The sequence below is a fragment of the Tupaia chinensis genome, unplaced genomic scaffold, assembly GCF_000334495.1.
Source record: "Tupaia chinensis unplaced genomic scaffold, TupChi_1.0 Scaffold000644_1, whole genome shotgun sequence".
Lineage (NCBI taxonomy): Eukaryota > Metazoa > Chordata > Mammalia > Scandentia > Tupaiidae > Tupaia > Tupaia belangeri.
This window is the reverse complement of record NW_006160165.1, coordinates 5299259-5319082: the sequence shown is the minus strand read 5'-3', so window position 1 is coordinate 5319082 and position 19824 is coordinate 5299259. Positions and strand designations below refer to the sequence as shown.

The following is a 19824-nucleotide window of genomic DNA, read 5'->3' as shown; positions in this document are numbered from 1 at the left end:
GTGGGCCCTCTTGGGGGGGGGGGGGGTCGTCTGCCCCGGACGCGCCTGCGCAGTGGTCTCCCTTTAGTGACCAGTTTTCCTCCATCACCAAGGCGGTTCCCCCCGGACCCATGTGGGCGGCCGAAACCGACTGCGTGATGACGTAGAGTAGGTTCGTTAGAGCCCCGAGGGTCGGCTCGCGGCGCACGGGGGAGGGCTCCGTTAGCGTCTCAAGGAGGCTATGCGAGGACCCCCGAAAGCTCTGCTCTCGCGCGCCTCTGAGCCAGGGGCTGCCCTGGGCAGGCCCCGGCCCGACACGTGGCCCCCGCCCCGGGCGCGCCCACCACCCTCCCAGCGGCCCGTTCCCGGTGGTGCGCGAGTTGCCGCCGCTTAGGAAGCACCCGGGTCCCTCTTGCAGAGGCGCAGCTCCCTTGTCTGAGCGACTGCTGACGCGCAGGGCTCCGCGGTCTTGGGAAGCCCCTGGAGAGCCCCAGTCCGGCCGTCCCAGCTTAAGGAAGCGGGTCGGGGGGCCGCGCGGGCGGGACGGGCGCCAGGCTCCCTGCCGGGGCAGGATCCCCTACCCGGTCTCTGCAGGGCCAGGCCCAGAGGGTGCCCTTCCCGGGGCTGCTTGTTCCCGGGGGACGAGTTATTTATAGTCTCTAATTACGCCTTGCTTTCCCAAGGTCTGTGGGGCACTGTCTTCACAGAATCCCAAACCCCGTGTCCTGAACCGAATCCTTGGGTAACAGGTTTGAGCCCGGGAGCTCTCAGTTGATTTTAAAGATTAGCTACTTTCTGTAGGCCAAGTGATTTTCCTCTTTGTTTCATTTGCATTGAGTTTGAGACCGCTTCATTTTATTACTGGATGGTTATTTCACCTTCCACTCCGTAAATTAGTAGAGGCAGTCCTGTCTCATCAGTAGCCTGTTCAGCTCTGACAATCCCGGACCCAGGACCAAGGTTTCAGACTCCCCGCTGAGCTCTTCTCTGGGAAGTTCATTGCAGTGTCCTGGCCCTTGCTAAAGCAGATAGGTGAGAAGTCGGGCAGAGGGGTGGGAGGTGAGCTCTGCCCTCCGAGAGAGCTTGCTCGCAGCAAGGCAGCAAGGGGAAGCCTCCGGTCTGGAGCAGAGAGCATGTGCCAGGCCGGCACCCTGCAGGCACTGGCTGAATTTGTCAGTCTGATGAGTTCCTTGGCCCAAGGCTCTGGCAGTGTTGGCGCAGCTGCCAGGCCCTGTCACCCTGGGCACTGCCTAGCCCTTGGCATGGGGTTTATGAAGCCTCTGCTAAGGCGGTAATAGGCACGGCGGACTCTGTGAAGCACGCTGTGTCTTACAGTTGTGTGCACTGTGGAGAGAAACCTTCTAAGTATTTTTATTTAGAACAGTATGATGGTGTGCAGGAAGCCAGGTAGCACCCGGCCAGCCAGGGTTGGATCTTGGCCCTGTTGGCCTCACACCTGGGATACTGATGGGATAGAGAATTGGAAAGAGGAGTGAGGTGTGACCAGCCTCCTTTGGGGATTGTGCTGGGGCACAGCCTCTCTCTGTCACCTGTTCTCTGGCGTTAAAAAATACTTGGAGGCCCGCGCTGTGGCCTGGTGGTTGAGGCAACCAGACGCTACGTGGCCAGCCACATGGTTTTAGTCCCAGCAGCTTGAGAAGCACGCTGAACTCCTGCGTGTGTGCATGCCCCAGATCGGTATCGGGTCAGGACACGCAAATGAAGAGGGGGTTGCAGCATAATCTTTCCTTTTATTGGAGGGGTGCTGTCTCCCTTTCCCTCTCTGTCTTTATCAAGCACTCACACTGGAGAAATTGGGGGAAAATTTTAGAATAGCATGAAACCCAGTTTTGATGGAAATCTGAATTATATGCTCTAATCTTTTTTAAGAATTGTTTTATTTAACTTGAATTATTTTATTTTAATTTAACCAGAGAGGGACAGAGAGAGGGTAAGTGAGAAAGTAAGCCACTGGGTCTGGGACTCGAACTGTGGTTGCCCATGACCAGCACCTCTGAGCACCACGCCACCTGCTGGGCCTGCTCTAATCTTCTAATTGTGACTTTTTCAGTTGTAGACAACCAAAATAGCAGTGTTTAAGTCTGTACAGTTTGGGGGGCTTGGTTTTTTGGGTTTTTGTTTTTTTTTTTTAATGTACCAGCCTTATTTAACGGCATTGCAGAGCTTAAATGGGATCATGCCCCAGTGCACAGTAAGGCCGTAACCCTGAAACACCAGGATTGCGGGGGAAAAGTAAAGAAGGGTGCAAGGTGTGGAGCGAGGATGGCGAGATGCTTCTCAAATCTAGCTCTCTTAACATAAAAAAGTAAAGTCTTTTCTAGAGGAGTATTTCCCCACCCATGTCCTCAGTCTAGTCCTGTCTAGAAAGGCAGGAGCGGGACTGGCACTGTTTCGATTGGTTGATCAGAATCACAACTCTTACTTCCTCAAGTTACATATGGAGGCTTGAAACGGGTACTTTGGGTACTTTTCTTCGGCTGGGCAGGCCCTTGCAGCTGCAGCCAGGCTTAGGGCATCCCCCTGAGGTGGTGGGTGTTCGTGCCCTGCAGGCAGGCTTACACAACCAAGTCAATACAAGGTCTTGCCACTCCCTCCTCCCCCACCCCAATTGGAAAAGTAACGCTGGGGAGGGTAGGCAGTGCTCTGACACGCTCAGTGGTGCAGGAGAGGGTTCTGTTTCTACTAAGTTCAAGCTGGGCAGGCAAGGCAGGTTCATGGTTTACCGAGCAAACAGTAATAGCTGAGTAACTATCAAAATGTGTTGCCCAGGTTCAAGGACAAGGAACAGCTCCTTTAAAGGCTTTTTAAAATTTGCACAGTATTTGGAAGGAATGACTTAGTTCTCTGAAACAAACCCGAAGAAGGTGGCAGCCATTGCCTAGCAGAAACGGGGTTGTTGGTGGAGTGTGCGTTAGCATACCAACTCGTTCCCTGTTCTCACCCCTGCCCAACCAAGTTGGAGTGCCTGATGCAGTTGGTGAGCGCAGGCGCCACTCTGGACGTGTCCACCTCACGGTACGCGCAGACGCCGGCCCACATCGCGGCTTTCGGAGGGCATCCTCGATGCCTGGTCTGGCTGATCCAAGCAGGAGCCAACGTGAATGAACCGGTAAGAGTGCGAGCGTGCGGGCTCTCGTTTGGGCTCTCTCCAGCTATAACTGCCTACTCGACATGTCTGGGCTTTAATTAGTGGTTGATACTTTACCTGAGGGTGGACTAGGATTTGTGTTCTTTAATTACGTGTGGGTAACGGGCCCTTCCCAGAGGAACGCTCTCTGTTTATGGAGAGCATCCACCTGTCAGTGCCTCCTGCAGCCACGGGAACCCAGGGCTCAAGGTTATGGCTGGTAATTGGAGGAGGCTGGCCTGGAGCCCAGATTTCTTTGCACCCCTGCTCCCAGCTGCCATAGCTCCGGCTCCACAGGTAATTGGGAAAACACAGCTGGGTAGCACGAGAGCGGCCAAGTCAGCTCCAGGGTGAGTTAATGTTGCATCAGGGGACGTTGGGGTGATAACTGGGTGCAGATGTGGAGCTAGTTCAGGTGGGAAGAGCCACTCGGACTTGGCATTTTTAGGTGAAGTGTGCACACGAGTGTGAGTGGGCCACATTTTTTGTGGCATGTTTTCAGTATCTTTTTTTTCTTCAGGATTATTTTATTTAACTCTATTTTAGTATGACCAGAGAGGGACAAGAGCAAGAGAGAGGGGGAAAGTGAAAAAGCAAGCCAACAGATCCAGGGCTTGAACCACAGCCGGCCATGTGGGAGTCCAGCGTCCTTAAGCACCACACCACTTCTCGGCCCTGTCTTTAGTGTGTTTTCACAGAGTGAGACATGCACATTCAGTGACCTACATCTAGACGCGGAGGCATCCGGGTCAGTCCTAGGGCCGCTCCCTTCTGTTGGGCTGGGCCGCCGGGCCTGGCAGCTGCTTTTTATGCCATTTTATCTGCTGCTGCTTCTCCCAGTCATCAGGGTTCATGGTGTGCCAGGCAACTTGTGTATCCTTGCCACTTCTCTGTCTTTCCCAAGGTCAGTCCCTTGATTATAACCAGTAGAAGGTACTTGCCCCTCTCCAAAACATAGCTCAGCTTCCCCCAAGCAGCACATAGTGGAAAAGAAGGTGTTTTCCATCCTGGTTTAACAAGGGTCAGTGGAAGGGGAGAGTCAGGGACAGGGGGGCAGTTTGTTCTCCCTAGGAGATTTTTACAGCGGGGCAGTGCAGGGGGGGTCCAGAATTGTAAGCCTGTTACTGCAGCTCTGGACAGTGGCCTGCAGGTCACTGGCCCTCTCCCCCTTCCCTCCCACCTCTGCAGCTGTGCCTGTAGGCGTGTGCATCCCTGCTGCTCTTGCTATACACACGTGTCCGAGAGTCAGGGTGACCCTCTGCATGCCCATAGGGCCGGGCCTGGGCGGGCTATCCCCGTTCCCCTCCCTGTCTCCTGGTAGGAAGGGCACTGCTGGCTACAGTCCAGGATCTGCCACCTTTAGGTAAGTCACTTGGTCTGTGGCTCAGTCTATGAACAGAATGTGGCTCTTAATCCCATTGGTGGCTGCAGTTACTTCTTTAACAGGGAGTGGAAGTATAGGATATTTTGTGTGTGCATTTTCATTGAGCTGTTACATAGCACCAAGTTTATAGAAAGGTGTAAAGAAAATGCCTAACCTTGCTTTTCTGACCTTTTTCAGTCTTGGAGTTTGCTTTTCAGATAGTGTCTTACAGCGGTCTACACTAGTGAGTGGGCATGAGCGGCAGGTGTGTCCCTCTGCTCTGCCTCCCTGTGGGTATCCAGCACCCCCGTGTACTCCCTTTGTGGGCGTCCCTAAGGCTCACCTCTCGCTAGGCTGTCCTTCGACTTCGTTAGGTGTCTTGGAACTTCTGAAAGGGTCCTAGGGCATGTGGCTTCCGGATGGATAGAGCTGAGGTCAGTCCCCGTCCCATAGTGGTTGGCGAGCTGTCTCACGGCAGGCACCATGACCTCCAGGTCACAGCGGCCCATCGTTAGCTTCTCAGTGCATGGGTAAGTCACCTGGAGGTAGACTGTTTTTCTCATTTCCCATGGACCCTGTTAGAAAGCCCGGTCCAGGTCGGAGCAGGCAGGTGGCATGGTGGTTAAGGGTGCTGGACTCCCACGTGGCCGACTGAGGTTCAAATCCCGAACCTAATGGCTTGCTTTCTCGCCTACCCCCCACACTTTGTCCCTCTCTGGTCAAATTAAGATAAATAAATAAAGTCAAGTCATTGTTTTTAAGAAGAAGAAAGCCAGGGCCAGGTCTTCTCATTCTTCCTGTGTGGGTGTAACTTTTGTGACCCTGGCAGTGCTTCTTGGTCCTGTGCTGGTTTCAGCCCTCCCTAGTCTCACAGTCCGATGGCAGGCTAGCTGCCGACAGCCAAGTTCATCTTTCCTCACAGTCAATGGAGATTTCCTCGGCCAACACTGGGTGAGCCTGTGAGATTCGCTGTCTGCTGGCTGTGTTCCCTGTTGCTCCAGAGAGGAAGGGAAGTGCTTTCAGTTGATTGACTTTTAGCAAGTGCAAGGCATCTCTGCAATGCCCCTTCTAGAATTGTGCTGCCATTCAGTGTTGCCTTTAGTATCTAGATAGAAGTCATCGTTTTCTTTATTAGAAACCACAATGCCTTGCCTGTCTTCAGGTTTCTGGCACCTGTCCTTGCTGTAGTTTTGGGATCACATGGTACTCCCCCCTGCATCCTTCAACTTAGGATGCACGTGCTCACTGGAGAAGGGCAGAGAGAGGGAGAGTGAAGACTCACCCCCTGGGGAGGTGGCCACCCTGCTGCCATCCCGTTTCCATTCCCTGTGTACCTGGCATGTTTCTGAAGCCACCGTCCGGAACTCAAGTTGTGCAGTTGGCCACATGGGATCCATCTGCCTTAACCTCCACACCACCTGCCAGCCTAGACACAGATACTGCGGGGGTGGGGCCATGTTTACTGGAGGCTTGCTTAGCCTTGGGTTTTTCCTTAGTGTTTGTTCTGCCCGTTCTTATTTATTTACTTTTAAGAATTATTTTATTTAACTTTATTTATTCGCTTATTTTTTATTTAACCAGAGAGGGACAGAGTGAGAGAGAGAGAGAGATCAAGCCGCCAGGTCCAGATTCAAACCCTGGTGGGCCATGTGTGACTCCAGTGTCCTTAGCCACCACACCACCTGCTGGCCCCCGCCAGTTGTTCCTGTAGAACACAGAGCAGGAGCTCGGTGGCTTTGCCCTATCTTCTTTTTTTGAAAGGTTTTCACTATAGGGCACGTGTGCTCGCCAGGCAGAGAGAGACATAGAGACAGAAAACGAGAAATCACCGCCAGGGAGGATGGCCACACCGCAATCCCCTCTCCTCCATTCTCCTGTTTCAAGCCACCGGGTCCGGGACGCGAACCGTGGTCGACTATGTGGGAGTCCAGCGACATAGCCATTACGCTAACTGCTGGTCCCCTTGCCCCATCTTCTGAAACAGTATAGCAACCCCTTTTTCATCTTAGTCCCCTTTTTTTTAGTCTTTTTTTTGTTTTAGGGCGTGTGCACTTGCCCAGAGACAGGCAGAGACTAGGAAAATGAGAACTCCCCAGGGGCATGGCCAGCTGTAATCCCTTATTCTCTATTCTTCTCTAAGGGTTTTGGGCATGGACGCACTCATGTCCAGCCACAGGGTCTGGGACTCAAACCACATGGTGGACCATGTGGGGTCCAGCTGCCTTAACCTCCACGTTATCTGCTGGCTCATCTTTTCATCTTATTCCAAAGGTAATTCTTTTTTATTTTGAGAGGTTTTTGCTATAGGGCACATGCGCTCGCCAGAAAGACAGCAAGAAATCGCCCCCTAGGAGGCATGGCCACGCTGCAGTCCCTTCTTAATTCTCCTCTCGGGATCTTGTGCGCACACGTGTGCACACACGCCCAGCGTGAGTTTAAGCCACTGGGTCTGGGACTCAAACCATGGTTGACTACATGGGAGTCCAGCGACATAGCCATTATGCTATCTGCCGGTCCCTCCAAAGATAATCCTAAAAACCTTTTTCTTGAGCATTTTGTATAGACTTCTAAATCTTAGTTATGGTTTTCCTGGCAGTGTTTTTGTTTTTAAAGAGGTTTTTGCCTTAGGGCACCTGTGCTCTCCAGAGAGAAAGACAGAGACAAGGGGAAAGGGAGAAATCACCCTGGGGGGCGCGGGGATGACTGTGTTAGAATCCCTTCTCCATTCTCCTCTCAGGATCTTGGGCATGCACGCACATGTTTTCGAGCCACCAGGTCGGCCACGTGGCAGTCTGGCTATAAAACTGCTGTGCTGCCTGCTGGTCCTTCTAGCAGTGTTTTGATGTAGTGTGTGTCATTGTGTATGACTTCCTGCTTCCCCTTTTGAGAGACTAGAACTTGGTTTGTGCTTTCTCAAAAATTGGGAGTTCACTTGATTGGTCCTTGCACGTGGCATTCTGTTTCTTTTTCTTCATAAATGGATTTTTCTTTTTACTTTGGGGGTCCTACCCCTCCCTCGGGTGTTGGCAGAGGAGCTGGGGGTATACTGACTTCACACGTGGACTGCCCTCTGAGCTGCTTCCTGCCCATTGCCCCTTACCTTGTAGGCGGGGCTGCCTGTGCGAAAGCAGCTTCCAGCACCACCGAGGGTGCTGACCCAAGCACTGCTGCTAGGGCCGGCAGGTGGCACGGAGCTGAGTGCTGGTCTCCCACATGGCCTGCCGCAGCCCAGGTCCCGAACCCAGTGGCTTGAAGATCGTGCCAGAAGTGTGTGCCCAAACTCCTGAGAATGGAGGAGAGGGACTGCAGTGTGGCCATCCTCCCTGGAGGGTGATTTCTCACTTACCCTCTAGATGTGTCTCTAACACCTGCCAGCACACATACCCAATGCAAAAAACTTTAAAAAAAACAGAGCCATAACGTAATGTCTAAGTCGCTGGACTCCCATGTAGTTGACCACGGTTCGAATCCCAGACCGTGGGACCAGCAGTTAGCATAATGGCTATGTCACTGAACTCCCATGTAGCCGACCATGGTTCTAATCCCGGATCCAGTGGCTTAAAATTCACACTGGGCACGTGTGCGTGTATGCCCAAGATCCTGAGAGGAGAATGGAGGAGAAGGGATTGTGGCGTGGCCATCCCCCCTGGGGGGTGATTTCTCTCTTTTTGTCTCTCTGTCTGTCTGGCGAGCGCCCCCGCCCTATAGGAAAAACCTCTCCGAAAAAAAAAAATTGCTTAGTCCTCAGCATCCCCAGATAGAAAGTCTTAAACTGAATTTTTGAACAGACACGACCACCTCCTCGCGATTCTTTGTACCTTTGGTTACATTTATTTTATCTCTTACTTATGTGAATACCTATGCAAATTGTATTTCAGATTGTTTTCATTCATATAGTGTGAACAAATTGCTGTTTTGGATGGTTGCATTAGCCTCTACAGTACCTTCCAAGGCTGTTCACTTTCTCTTGTTTTTGGTCATTACTATTTTAACTCTATTTATTATTGTTTTCCAATTTGACCAGACAGAGAGGAGGAAATTGGGAAAGGAAGCTACCAAGTCTGAGACTTGAACCAAGGTGGCCATGTGGGGGCCCAGCACCTTGACCACCACACCACCTGCCTGCCCCCAAGGCTGTTCCCTTTCTCTGACTCTGAGGCGTCACCATGCCACCTGCAGCGGCCCTTTCTGAAGCATAGCTCTGGTCCGTAGATGACACTTGCTGTACCATCTTGTCTGAACTGCGGTCCCAGCTCAGGGTCAGGGTAGAGAAGCGAGGTAGACGGGGGCAGTTCTGACTTGGGCTGCCGTCCTGGGCACGGAGGAGCGCTGCTGGGCAGACACCTGCCGCCCTCCTTGCTGCCTCCTGGCCGTGGCTCCTGTTTTAAAGTTGTTTTGTCACAGGACAAGTTTGTGTGGCTATGTGTGACACCTCTGTGCGGAGACCCTTCGCATAATCCGTTCAGGGGAGGCCCTGTGCATTTTGGTTATTGACTCAAACTTACACCTGGGCTTTTTATCTTTTCTTCACACTTTTTTTTTAAAGATAGATTTTTGCTATAAGGCATGTGTACTCACCAGACAGAGACAGACAGAAAGCAAGAAATCACCCCCCAGAGGGATGACCACGCCGTGATCCCTTCTCCAGTCTCCTCTCAGGGTTTTGGGCGTGCGTTTTAAGCCACCGGGTCCAGGAATCAAATCGCAGTCAACTGCTACGTGGGAGTCCAGCGACATAACCAGCACACCATCTGCTGGCCCCTCTTCACACATCTGTTAATCTTTGTGTTGTGCTTTGAATGTTGCTCACCGTCTTGTATTTCCAGGATGAGAGACCCCTGGCCCTTGCGGGCTGTTTGACCTAGGATGCCCGGAGCCCTGCCGGCTCTGAGTGTTGGTGCCGCTGCTCTGTCGTTTCAGGACTGCGAGGGCGAGACGCCCATTCACAAGGCGGCCCGCTCGGGGAGCCTGGAGTGCATCAGTGCCCTTGTGGCCAGCGGGGCTCAGGTCAAGTAAGTGTCTCCGTTGATTCTTCCAGTCACACACAGACGCAGTCCAGGGTGTGGTGGCGAAGGCAGCATTTAGGCCAGCAGAGGACCAGGGACGGTTTTAAAATTAGTGTAATTTTGCCTTTTAGGTCCCTGGGTGTTAGAGATAAACTGGATTCAGCTGGCCGTGCGCAGAAGGGGAGCTTTATTTCCACAGCTCCAGGATTTGTGAGATGAGTGTGTGGCAGGATGGAAAGGACGGTTAACTGCTTAGGCTGTCACTTGGCATCACCGACTTTGCCACTAACTAGCTGTGTCACTGTGGGCAAGTCTCAGACTTTGCTCTGCCAAGTTTTAATTTTACAACGAGGGGTTTGGATTGGCTTAAAGTATCTTTTCAGACCCCTTTGTCGCAAACGTTTTTGAAGACTTAGTTCTGAGTTTTGGTTTCCTCATCTTAGTAGATGTGAGCCCGTTATGGCTGGATGAGTTACAGCTCCCCGTGTAACGGGCCAGCAGCCGTGCGTTGGCAGACTTCCGCAGGGCTGCCCGCTGCTGGTGCTGAGAGCGGGATTTAGGCCCCTCCCTGTTTCGGCCAGTTTGCATCAACTAGTTGATTTATGGCTTGATAGAACCGTCTTAAGGTTAAAGTTATTAATTTAGAAATGTGATCCTTTGTGCAAATTATTAGTTAGCCATGGCATTACATGTTTATTTTAGGTATTAAATTAATTTGTATTAACTTTCTCTTAAAGATTTATATTATACAATTTTTCTTCTGCAGTTCACAGCATTAACAAAATGGATGCGGTTTTCACCCTTAAATGTTGAGTGTAAGCTATAGAGCTGTAGTAACCAAGATAACTGATAATGTCAGCTTTTCTGTTTTATCTTAAGTGTTATAAATAATTCATAAAAATTCATTATAAACCACTTTATTCTAATTGGAAAAGTGAAAATGTAAATGTTGGGAGAAATAAAACCCACAACACTAACTTAGTTTAATTTAACCCTTTGGTTTCCATTTCCTGTTTTGACTCTGTATTATAGTAAATAATGAAAGTAGGTCCCGGGCAGCACAACAGCACAGATCATCGTGAGGCCTGAGTACCTGAGGCCGTAACCAGTCTCTTGGTACCTTGGCTTCTGTTTCATCGAGAGTTGTGAGCAAGGTTAGTCTTTAGTTTGGGCTTAGAGCCTTTACTTACGTGGCAGTTCAGCGCTATAAATAGGGCCTCTGTCGTAAGTCTGTTACCTCGCAAGGACCCTGTGACTTCGTTTGTAGTTATGACTTAAGGTAATGTACAAACGATCGTGTGGGTGTATGTTCTACGAGTTTAAGTCATTGAGGTCATTCTCAATGGATCGCTTTAAAGTTAGGATTTTCTTAGCTGCATTTAGATTAAAAACTCAAATCTTTGATTTTAATAGAAGCTTTGAAAATAAATACAGAGTCATATATAACACAATTGATTTAATTGCTTAATTGCCATTTGTTGAAATAATGGATAGTTAGAAGCGGATCGCTTTAACAACTTACTTTTCTAAACACTACTCTTAATCGGTCCTAAAATTTTCTTACAAAGATGTCAGTTTTATTCATTTTAATGGATAACTTAATCCTATTAGCCAGTAAATATCATTATGTCCTTTTTTCCAGTAGATGTCTTTTTAAAAGTGAGAATCTTCTATTTACGATTCTGTCCTTGGTTACAGGACCCTCAAGTGTCTCTTTTCCACCAGGTGTGGCCGAGCACGGCCTCGGGGCCAGTGTGTTTTTCCTTCTCAGTATAAGAGCCACCCCCTCAAGACCCTGCGTACGGTGACATCCCTGCACTGAGCTCTCAGACACCTCCTTTCTGAGAACAGCTTAGCCCGAGCTGTCTAGCTAAAAGCACTTTTTGAAAGTATGTCTCTGGCCTTGAAAGAGAGCACTCGTAATCATAGTTGCTATTATATATGTGGTCATTACATTTTAATATTGAAAATGTCAGTTTTGCCAGTAAGTCAAGTTGAAAACTGCTTTTTGATATCTGCTCTGCACATTTTTGTAGCTCACCCCCATTTAGTCTCCCGACATCTCACTTCGAAGTCCCAGAACTACGGTGCTTAGGTCTGTTCTACTCATTCTCTGTAATGCTCTCATATGGTAAGGCCTAGCCAATAATGTGCCTTCTTTGTTTGTTTTAAGAGAAGATCAAGGGTCATAGAATTAATTTACTTATTTAATGTTGCTTATTTTTTTCCAGTTCAGAATGGGCCAGATTATTTATTCTTCATATTATGTAATTACAAATTTTGTTGTTTTTTTTTCTGTGAATGGATTAAAAGCTGCCTGTCAGTATTATGAATAATTGTTGCTTTTAATATATGTACTTACATGAAGCGGCCCGAATCTTAAGCCGTGTGCTGTTTCGGTTACCAGGTAGATGGTAAGAGGGCGAGTGTGCTGAGTAGCTAGAACGGCTTATTACATTATTACTGTTAATGTAGGTTGCAGCTATAAGGTAACGCATTTCAGCCGCTGTGCATCGTATTAAATTTTCTAGCACCACACGTGAGTATGTTAATGGACTTTCTTTTCTTCTCTTATTTTAGATCTTGAGTTTTGGTGCCAAGTTTTCTTTTCCTCATGAGATTCTGTTTCTGGCTTAAACCATAGGCATTACTGTTTGCCATTGCTTACATCTAAAAGCTAAATACACAGGGTCAAATCTCAGTTCTGTGCCCACGCTAAGTGTGTGTGTACTTCAGAGGGCCTCGCCCGCAGCGTCCAAGGGCAGCTCGCGGTGATTGCTTGAGCGCTCTTCTCCCCGCGCTGCCCCCGTGTAGTCAGGGCTCCCCGTGCAGCCGGTACGTGAGCGCTGCTCACTCCCCTCAATTCAGGGGAGAGGTGTGTGCCAGCAGTGCTCTTGGGGTGGCAGGATAAGTAGCAGCGAGCTAATCGCGTCTGTGTGGTTTTGGGAAAGGCCATGGAAAACTCGCTGTCCGTGTGCAGGAATTACGGTGGCCCTGCACACCGAGGCGAGAGGTCGCCAACGTGGTCAGTCCATGGTCTGGAGCCTTGGATTCACCTTTGCTCTAAGCGTTTTGAAACCAGTTCATTTTAGCCAATTTGCCTTATTTTCTTGAGAGAAAGTGGAGAATGCTTCCGAGCCATCCAGTAGCTGGATGGCTTGTCTTATGCCATGAGGCGGAATCCAGAGCGCTAGCTGGACTCGGAGTGAAAGCAGACGGCAGGTGTCTCAGGCACGTCTGCCTGTCCATTGAGTATCCCGTTACACAAGTGATGTTCAATGGCAGAGCCATTGCATGCGTTTCTGGAGGAGAAGCTTGCTTGCTTTTTTAATTTAAAGAATTGTTTTATTTAACTTAACTAATTTTAATTTGACCAGAGAGGGAAAGTAAGAAAGCAACCCGCTAGGGCTGGGGCTCGGAACCGTGATCGACCATGTGGGATTCCAGCGCCCTTAGCAACAACCATGCCACCTGCCTGCCCAGGGTAAGCAGATCTCGAAGTGGGCTCTGTGTGTTTGAATTGTTTTGATCCCAGGAGAAATTTAAGTGTGGTAATGAAATAGCTACAAGAGCATCTGTAGCCCTGTAAGAAGTTCAGGAACTCCTCTAAAGACATCTTTTTTGATCAATTTAGAAAATAGGCAGAGTTGGCCATAAGGACCAAAGGCTAGAATGTGTTGATAGACTTTTCAATGGTGAAAAAAAAAAAAAGCCACTGAATTGTGTGCAAACCTCCGCCAGTGATTAGTCAGGTGCAGCGCTGGCCAGGCCTGCCGGCCTTCATTCATGCCTGCCGAGCCCCACCTGGCAACAGTGCCCTTACAGGACTGCCTGGTTAACAGCATTGTCAGGAATTGGCTTGAACGTTTTTCCTTTGGCGAAATTCACCCTAGGTTGCTTCTCAGTCCATTCTCTTGGAATTTGCAAGGGCCTGTTGTTCACTCATCTATCCTGCAAAGTAACTGTCCAGTTAACGAAATTCACTGGAACTGAGACTAGATTCACATTTTCTGATTCTAGAGCCTTTGAATTCTAGTTGCCCACACATCCTGGTATTAGCCTCTTTGCCTGTCTCTACGATAACCCTGTCTGAGCTTGTGCTTCCTGCTCTTTTCTTTTATTATAAAAGTATTTCAGGGTGGAGGAGTTTCTTCCTGAGGTAGCTTTTAGAGTCCTGCCTGCCAGGCTGAAGCAGGTGGTGGGCTGATAGAGTTCTGAAGTTGACAGCAGATTTAGTTCAGAATTTCAGTTGCGTTCGTAATGGCTCAGATATACATAGATTTTAATATTTTTTTAACCACTGCTTTTATAGATAGTGCTTTCAGGTAAAACCAATGATTTCTAAATCCTGGTCCTTCTCGCCTGTGCTAAATTAAAGTGGGAGCTGTTAAATGCTTCCTCAGCTCGAACGATGGGCCTGTATTTGGTGTGTGAGCATAACCGCAGTTTAATTGTAAGGCAGGCCATTCCAGCAGTGTTGAACTTGAAATGAAAACTTGGCACCAAATTTATTCAGGTAGAAACTTTTAAAGAAATAGTTGCTTCCTATTGTTAATCAAAGACTATATTTAAGAAAGTCTTGATAATTATATGAGAGTTTGGATACCAAAGGGTTAAAAATACACGTATTTCTTTTACTGAGGAAATAGTAGATGTTTGCTAATGTTCTGTCTACAAATGGACATAATTCGTAATGTTTTTTATGTTTTTTTTTTTTTTTAATGATTCCATGTATTTGCTTATTTCCATCTAGGAATAGTTACTAATGTATTTGAGATACAGCATACCAAATTTTAAAGTAACCAGAATCGTGAGTTGATGGTTTCTAGTCCATAATGTTGAACTTTTGTTGAATATTGATATATTTAAATTGGCTTCATGCTAAAAATTTTCCAAAGGTAACTTAAAAGGCAGTGTTTGAGCGATCGCTCACAGTCCAGGTAGTCACGGGACAGTGACTTCCGCTCAGTAAATATGCTTCTGCACCTCTGCGTGTGTATGTATTTTTAATCCAAATGTTGCCTGCAAATCTGTGATCCCTTATTATGTAAGTTTCCTGTTTTATGAACCATTGCCCGTTTTAAATCACACAGAAGATTCTGAACCTGTAAAAACCACACATGTCAATGTTTTACAGCTACGTAATTCGAATTGACTTGATTTTTTCAAGTAACCCTAGAAAGGGGAGCATTCCATATAGCAACTGCTGAAACTGCCACAGTGCTTCTCCGGCCCTTACAGCTGTGGCATTGAATGTTCAGTATCGCTTCCTTTCTGCACTCGAGGCGTACTGTTGAGGTATTTGTTGCGGTGATTGGTTTTAATGCTAATCTAGGAACTCAGATATAGATCCTTTAGACTTGCATGCTTTGCTTACCCTCATTTATGATATCTACCTTTTTATTTGTAAACTAACAATAGCTAAGTTGAGATCAGAATTTTAACAGAAATACTATTTATATAAAAATCGTGGTTATCCTTTATTGTCACATGGCATTAACCAAAAAATAAAATAAACATCCTGAGGTGATGTGATATTGTATTTCAGGTATTTCCTGACCTGTGGTTTTTCAGAATTACAAAACAAAACTCAAACTGCTCCCATCGGGACAGCCTGCGTTCTGGTGTCGTGGCACTATAAGTGGAACACGGACGGACATCCACGGGCAGCATCAGGGCTTGGTCGGTCTGGAAGTTCTTTGGAGGAGAGTTAATGCCTTGTTCAGGGCAGTCACATAAAAAACATAGCATTATAAGCGTTGGTGGTTTCACCTGAGTGAGGTTAGTCCAGCTAGGTTGATTTTTGCCAGTTACTCGGCCGAACATTACTTCACAGCTAAGATTCTGAGTCTTCGTGTGCTTTAGTATCCCAGTGCTGTCAGCAGTCCTGGGAGTCCTGTAGCAGCCGCCATGCGCAGGGTTGTGGCTTCCGCAGCATGAGAACCAAGTACTAAATAAGTTCTACCAAATGATCCTTCTGTAATAAACTACAAGTTGCCAGCCTAAAAATTGGATTGTGTACAAACTTACTTGGCAAGAAAATCAGTTTCTTAAAGCTTAAACTGGAACTAGTTTAAGCATCAAGTCAACTCTCTCTGCCCATTTCTACAGATGTAAGAAAAGAGTGTTAGAGCCCAAAGAGCTGGACGAGGGCTGTAACGTGACCGGCACACACTCGTGCCTCCTGGGCAGGATGGGGTCTAAGTGCATCACACCAAAGAGGGCAAAAGTATGTGTTTTAAAGAGTTCACCTAAGAATATGCACAGTTTTACTGCCACAGTTTTCATTCAGAATACAATTTGAGAGTATTTTTTATGCAGTTTTGCCTGCTTTACACAACCCGCAGAATTGCAGGTGTGAAGACTGCAGTGCGATCAGTTTTGTCTTTGCTGGTGGTTCCCGTGTGGTCGTCCACAGTCAGTACCCATCATGGATTGAAGGGTGAAGGGTGGCTGGGTAGGTGAGCGTAAAACGTGTGAACTGTCCCTGTGCCCACTTCCTGGTGGAGTTTGGGAAGATAGAGCTGAGTAGCTTAGATTTCATTTCAGTATCTATTCAAACTGAAGCCTAAGTTCGAAGGCTTAATAAATTTCACACATTTTAACTAGGATTACTGCTTTAGCCGTTCACACATCAAAATAACTGCTTGATAAAGAGGAAGCCAGGTATGAAAATGGAATTTAAAGACCTATTGTTTAAAAATTGAGGTTTTAGAGCACTACACATTACCGGTGGTTATTTATTCTGACCTTTGATTTGGAAACCCATGAGATTTTCAGCCTTTATAACACATCTGAAATCAAAACTATAAAAACTTACTTTGTCCATATTAAAACCCCTTTCCTGATCTCCGCGTAAGGCACGAGAACGTGTGACAGGCAGCGCCTGGTGCCGTAGGGATGGCCTCTTCCGCGGCGTGCGTTCGCAGGGCCTTTCGCTTTACAGCCTCCTGAAGTGCACCTTCAGATGTTTTTCATGGTGGCTAACATTTTGTGAGAGATCTGGCAGGTTTTTTTTTTTTTCTTAGAATTATTTTATTTAACATTTATTTAAGTTTATTTATTTATTTTATACCCGACTAGAGAGGGGCAGAGTGGGGAGAGGGGGATGAGAAAGCAAACCTCCAGGTCCGGGACTTAAACCACGATCGGCCATGTAAAAGTCCAGCCCCCTTAACCACCACGCCATCTGCCAGCCCTGAGATTTGGCAACTCTAAAAAATCTTTTTGTTTGAATGAAGTAGTACACAAAACCAATAAATAGACATTTTTCAGGAAACCAATTAAGAGTAGAAGAATTGTCCTTCTGTTCAGCAAACCCAGGCTTCCTTGTATATGGTCTGTAAGCTATGACCAGCTTACACACTTCTAAATGGTCACACACAAATCTGCCGATTCTGCAGGTTCGTCTGCAGCGTCTGCACCACCCTCTGACCTCTCAGACTACAGCGAGAGCCAGGGTAGTCGGGCCAGGAAAGCCTAAACTCTGTACTGCCCAGGCCTTTACGCAAGAAGTGCCCCCTCTGAAACTACGTTAGGGATTACGGGATTCCCGATGATCATTTCAGACTAGCTTCAACTCTACACTTGAGAGCTGACCCTCCAACCTGCAGCTTTTTCACGTGAGCTGAGAAGACTTGGGTAGTCCAGTAGTAGGTGTAGGCGATAGGAGAGGCAATGGGAAGGAGGACAGCAATCTGGGCACTGGAGGGTGCTGGCTGGTTTTCGTTGCATGCCAAGAGTCAGACATGATCTCACAGATTGAAAAGAACTCGGTGCTGTTAAGTCAAACTCTATGTTGTTACATTCAGTTCCTAGAACCCGAGAGCTGCTGACCCTCTGGTAACTCACTAGAGGCAGAGAGGACACCTCTGTTCCTACTTCTGACTCTCACTTGGATCATGCTATGCAGAATTATACTCTCCACCTAATTCATTCTTGACTAGTCTGTGTTCCAGATCCTGTTTCCTGTCCAGAACCAGCTCTGGAATGTTTTGCTCTCCCTCTCACCCCTACGTCCCAAGCCCCACATTGCATGGGAAGCCAGTAGGCGTTCAATTTGACTGGGGGGTCACTACTTGCCTGCGTGGTCCCGTGTAGTATGAGCTGGCGGTCAGCCTTTTAACTCTTCTTTCTGTGAAAGTAAATGTTGAAGATAACCCGTAAGACCACCTGGAGACTTGACCCATCTCCATTCTGAGTAGAGTGGCCTCTGCAAGCATTTGGCTCATTCTGGTAAGAAGGGGAGACCTTGCCCATGATATCAGCCAAGGCCGCGATCTCCACGTATGGGCTTGCTTGCTTGCTTTTCTTTAAGCTTGTATTTTCTTCAATAAAAAACCTATTGTTCCAGCCCAAATGCAGTCAAGTGTTCAGCTCCTGAGAGGAGTGAGGACTTGAGCGTGTATGGGGCATTCTCTTTGCAGCTTTGCAGTGTGGCCCACCCCAGGAGCCTGTGAGTGTTCCTTAGTGGGTGGACATTTTCTATGGCAAATACCATTATGAAAATCTGTCTGCTGTGCTTTTTTACTCTCTGATCCACTAATTCCAACTCAGCTTTATTTAAGCTGGTGCTTTTCATTTGTCCTAATATTAAACAGTAGCTTCTCGTGTTCTGTCTATCTTTGACCACGTAGAGCCAAGTCCAGGCTTACTTATGAAATGGTTATTTCATCAACTTTGCTTATGTTCCAGTCTTCACCTCCTCGAATTTTGAAGAGGTTTAAAATTTCCATATGGTAACTGTTCTTTCTTTTCACATTCTTGACAGAGTAGACCTTCCTAGATCCGTCTAAAATGAAATGCCATTTACAAAAATTCACACTTGTGTTACACTTCAGTAACTGATTGGCTTCATTTTAGACATAGGTAACTCGCGTAATTCAGTCTGACAAAACCTCTGTATTCTCTTTCCATTTACTTTATATATTAAAACTTGCTACATATCTATTGATACTTGGAAATTTACAGAAAATTAATCAGAATTCACAGCCAGAAAGTTTTGGGCAGATACATTTTGATTTTCGTCCCTAAGAGCCCTACATTCGCCCGCCTTCTGTTTTTAAGGAATGTTGTTTCTGAGATTCTCCGGTCACGTCTCCCATGCCTGATCCGAGTGGTTTGGACCTCTCCTCAGCAGGTGCAGTACCTCTTTCTGTCCCGTGCTTTAAAATGCAGAGACACGCTCCGTGAGTACCCAGAGCCTGCAGACACCTATGTCTAAGGTTTGGGCCTTACGAGTGATGGCTAGGGCGTGGATGCACATGTAGAGAGACCAGTCCTCCATCCTGGCTTTGTGGTTCGCACTGTGCTCCCAGGTGTGTGTGCACACGTGTGTGTGATACCCCAAGAAGGACGAGCGTAGGGTGCTGGGTCCGGCCTTTGCCTTCTCACCTTCTTGCTGTGTGTGCAGCAGTTTGTGACCAGGGAGGAGACGTCATGGCTGCCGAGCACGTCTCCACGCAGCCCCTCTGCCTGCAGTTAACAGAACATTTGCTTCCTACAGCAGTGTACATCCTGGGCTTCCGGGGACGGCAAAATGGAGTTGCTTTTTGCTCCCTCAGCTTTAACTCCGTATTCTCATTAAGGCTTCCAAGTTCAGCCCGTTCTTTCTCTTCCTCAGATCTTTCTCGCATCCTGCTGGCAGACTGCTCTCCTCCGAGCCGTGCTGCAGTAGGAGGCACAGGCCTGTGCTTTTGGTGCACCACCAAGTGACCATGCTTCTTCGGCTGGTGGACTCTCAGCCCAGGGGGTGAATGCCCAGGGCAGGCCTGAAGGGTTCTCTCCAGGGCACGTCCTCTCAAATGTGCTCACATTCCAGAGTGTAGTTACTCCGGTGGGTTTTCCTAAGCAAAGACAAAGAAACTAAAACAGAATACAGAAGCACTCAGCTTTTCAGATCTCGAGGCTGAAGAGTTACTCAGAGGTCAGGGAGTCCGTGTGCTTCCACTTACAGTGTCACGTGCCAGTGTAAAGCGGGCTACGCCGCTGCCGTTTGTAGGAGGCCCGCTCTTAAATGCCATGGACAATGCAGTACATGTCTGTCTGTTGTGATTTCATTCAGGCTAAGGAATGGGTTATTAAAGTTAAGGGTAGCCGCAGTTTCAGGTTAAGTCTGAAGTTAGCGTAAACTTAGGTCTTCAGACTACCATAACACATCTTGAGAAGTTAAATAGGAAGTTGCCTTTTTAAACGTTAAGTATATTGATTTTTAAAAAGTGCTATCTCCCAAATCTTGCTTAGCAATCAGATGTGTATAAGATAAGTTAGTTACACAGCTTAGGATGATTAACTGTGCGTAGACTGTTACCCTTTTGTGCGCTGTCAGA

General features: G+C 47.8%; 1 protein-coding gene across 1 annotated transcript in view; it reads left to right on the top strand.

Annotated features, from left to right (window-relative positions):
* Positions 1–2956: 2956 nt before the first annotated feature.
* Positions 2957–19824, top strand: part of ANKRD10 (ankyrin repeat domain 10) — a gene marked incomplete at its 5' end in the record, with an annotated part of 31983 nt that continues 15115 nt past the window's right edge. Inside the window, 2 exon segments of the mRNA XM_014592048.1 lie at positions 2957–3109; positions 9411–9502. Of these exon segments, the coding sequence (XP_014447534.1) occupies positions 2957–3109; positions 9411–9502 (245 nt within the window).